General features: G+C 38.4%; 1 protein-coding gene across 1 annotated transcript in view; it reads left to right on the top strand.

Annotated features, from left to right (window-relative positions):
- The first annotated feature begins 200 nt into the window (after positions 1-200).
- Positions 201-3,898, top strand: part of LOC106878435 (doublecortin domain-containing protein 1) — a 77,442-nt gene continuing 73,744 nt past the window's right edge. The window contains exons 1-2 of the mRNA XM_014927645.2: positions 201-212; positions 1,410-1,550. Of these exons, the coding sequence (XP_014783131.2) occupies positions 201-212; positions 1,410-1,550 (153 nt within the window). The remainder of the gene's footprint in view (positions 213-1,409; positions 1,551-3,898) is intronic.

Here is a 3,898-nt window from a genome sequence, read left to right as displayed (position 1 = left end):
CCACCATCACTTGACAACCATTGCTGGTGTGTTTACATCCCTGTAACATTAGCGGTTCAGCAAAATAGACCAATAGAATAAGTACTAGGCTTACAAAGAATATATCTTGGGGTCGATTTGCTTGACTAAAGGTGGCGCTCCAGCATGGCCACTGTCAAATGACTGAAACAAGTAAAAGAATAAAAGAACTCTGTGGAAAGATGTTTCTGAAAGTAATGGGTGCTGCAGTGTTTTTAGATTCTATGAACATGTCTATGAGTGGCCAAAGTTGTCATTGGTAAGATGGTGAAGAATATTTGGGGTTTCTACCAAATCAGCTGCTACATGTTGAATCTTTGGTGTGTTAATGCTCAGAGAAGCAAGTTATTCAAGATATGGTAAGTGAGTGATGGTGAGTACTCATGGGGTTACATATTTCAGGACAGCTTCCAGTAAATCGATATTCTGGACAAGATGGGTGTTCCAGGCTAGAGATGCAAATTGTGTAAATGTACCATAACCAAATATAGCTTTATATATGAGAGATAGATGGTGAGAAGCTAACAAAGCTCTTGCTGGGTACCTTTGGCCTTTTTGACAATTGTTGGCAATTGACTAGTGACTGAGACCTTCGGAAACATGCTGTGCTTGAGAAGACTCGACAAGCCAAGTGAGACCATAGTCCATGGCCTGTGCCAGTGGGTGTAACCAGCCCACTTATGAATACCCCTCGTTCATTGGACAATAAACTTTGCTTGCAAAAACCTGTTGAGGCAAGTGAAATCAAAATCGCTGACGTGGCTGATGACAGTACCGCCTGATTGGCACTCATGCCAGAGGAATGTTAAAAGGACCATCCAAGTGTGATCATTGCCAGGGCCACTGACTTGCTCCTGTGCCGATGGAATGTAAAAAGCACAATTTGAGCGTGGTTGTTGCCAGCGCTGCCTTACTGGCACATGTGCCAGTGGCATGTGAAAAACAACATTTGAGTGTGGTCGTTGACAGTGCCACTGGACTGGCTCCTGTGCAGGTGGCACATAAAAAACACCTTTTGAGCGTGGTCGTTCCCAGTACCACCTAACTGGCCCTCATGGCGGTGGGACGTAAAAGCACCCACTACACTCTTGGAGTGGTTGGCGTTAGGAAGAGCATTCAGCTGTAGAAACTTTGCCAGATCAGATTGGAGCCTGGTGCAGCCTTCTGGCTTGCCAGTCCTCAGTCAAACTGTCCAACTCATGCCAGCATGGAAAACGGACGTTAAATGACGACGACGACGATGCTGATGATGATGATGATGCTTAGGCTGTATTCACTAGCAGACTTCCTAAGGCTAGTGTTGTGGAAAGAATTGGTAAATTTTTGGTTTTATGTGTACATAACATTTTATTTGGCAAGTATTATAATTGTTTCTTTCACTTTTCTTTCAGATGATGAAAGCTTTGTCAGACAAAAAAGGGGCCAATACAAATAGCCATTCAAGAAAGACAAATCTGGATGGCAGCCCTCAGATAGAAAACAGGAACCTCCACTGTAGCTCTTTGACTGTACGAGAACTAGAATTTACAATGGTTGGTAAAAGTTCTTCATATAATGTGTTTTTGTTTATCTACAGTGTTAACCTTGATCAAGTAAGCTTATGATTAACATTCCAAATGTGACCATCCTGTTTTGTTGTTTTTTTTGTTATGTGCAGGAAACTCTGAACTAGATTTTCCAATGTGGCTTTTTTTTTAAAGATGGTAGAATGGGAGTTGATGAAGATTTGGCTGTTATTTCTAGTATGTCAAACAACCTTTTAGAAGTTTCCTTGTTCGCTTGTTACATAATTAATCTGTTATTATGAGTTGGAGTGGTGGGAAGAGTAAAACAATAGATTCAATGAAAAACAAATAGAAAAATGGGTTCCAATACAATAAACAAAATATTTTAATTCAGTTCTATATTTAAGAGATGAGGAATTATGTACCTGCAGTACTAGGCAGTGGCTCTCATGGCTTCTGATCTTAATTGATTGGAAGTGTTATTGTGTACATTGTTTTGTCTTGGTATAAAAAGATGGGCTACAGCAAATATTCTGCTTAATACCACAGATTTGCTTATTCACTCTCGGTACATGCACTGTCCTCAGATTGACACCCAAACACTCTGAAATGTTAATAATGGAGCTTGCGGCATGAATGCCAAGCAGTACAGCATATCATTTCTAAATTTCTGGCAGGGTGAATTGCGTCATGGTGCTATTTTTCTCACAGACTGTGCCCAACTGACCCTACTATACAGTGTAAAACAAACAGTGTGCATGCATGAAGTTAAAAATATAAAATGGCGACAGTTTACCCATCACATCTTGTATGTGTGTGTGTTAATTTTTTTTACTTTTTAGTTATATTAAAAACAATTTTACATTAATTGATAGGATTTGTCTATACTTTTGTAGATTATAAATTTATTATTCTTAAACAAGAATATCATTGAGAATGACTTTGAAGTTTCGGCCAGCTAAGGCATCATCCGATGATCTCTCTGTCAATAATATACTTGTTTAAGAATAATTAATATATGTATATTTATGTATATACATGTGTGCATGTATGTGTATGTATGTATATATATATATTTGTGGTGCCCCGTTGGTTATGGCGTTGAGGGTCCCAGTTGATCCGATCAACGGAACAGCCTGTTCGTGATATTAACGCAGAGTGTAACAAAGCTGGCCCTTTGAAATACTGGTACAACAGAAACAGGAAGAAAGAGTGAGAGAAACTTGTGGTGATAGAGTACAGCAGAGTTCACCATCATCCCCTCGTGGAGCCTCATGGAACTTTAGGTGTTGCCACTCAATGAGCACTCACAATGCCCGGTCTGGGAATCGAAATCGTGATCTTACGACCTCGAGTCCGCTGCCCTAACCACTAGGCCATTGCGCCTCCACATACAGACATACACACACACACACACACACATATGTACATATGTAAATGTGTGTACGTATGTATGTATGTATGTATGTGTGTGTATTTGTGTATGCCCACACTCATACACGCACACTTACACATATATTACATATATCGATGAGATCAATGTAATTAAAAACGCATATATCTACTCGTTTGCTAGTTTAAATATCATCCAGGTATATCTTTTGTCCCTAAAGTAACGCCTACTAAGGGAGATAATTTAAAATTCTAAAGAAGAGTTATATTTCTTCTTTTCTTTTTTTCTATTCCTCTCCCCCGTTCTATGGCTACCCTATGAACAGTACTATTATTATGCACTTACTAAATATAATTCCGTATCTCTCGATCGATATCTCAAATTAATACGTATTTTTGCTTTCCTTTATATATCTGATTTCTTTTTTTTTTAATTCAAATGCTTTTTTCTTCAAAGGGTTAATTGAAGTGTTTATTTTCTTTGTTTAATCCTTGGCCATCTCTGGGCTGTCCTATGATCAGAGATTTTTCAGCCATCATCATACGTGTGTGTGTGTGTGTGTGTTTAATGCATACGTGTGCATATATGTATGTATGCACACTAACATAACTATATACACAAACACAGATACATATACCTGTGTGTGTGGGTATGCTTATATGCACATGTAAGGATATCTATATGTATGTGTGTGTGTGTGTATATTTTTTATCTTGTTTCAGTCATTAGACTGTGGCCATGCTGGGGCACTGTCTCGGAGAATTTTTGGTCGAATGAATCAACCCCAGTACTTTTTCTATTGATTGCTTTTACTGAACTTCTAGGTTACAAGGGACATAAACACACCAGCACCGGTTGTTAAGTGGTGGTGCGACAGACACAAACACACACACATATATATATATATATATATATACATACGTACATACATACACACAAACATACATACATACATATATATATATATATATATATATATATA

The sequence above is a fragment of the Octopus bimaculoides genome, chromosome 7 (assembly GCF_001194135.2).
Source record: "Octopus bimaculoides isolate UCB-OBI-ISO-001 chromosome 7, ASM119413v2, whole genome shotgun sequence".
Taxonomy (NCBI): domain Eukaryota; kingdom Metazoa; phylum Mollusca; class Cephalopoda; order Octopoda; family Octopodidae; genus Octopus; species Octopus bimaculoides.
The sequence above is the reverse complement of the archived record's forward strand: the minus strand, read 5'-3'. Positions and strand labels throughout refer to the sequence as shown.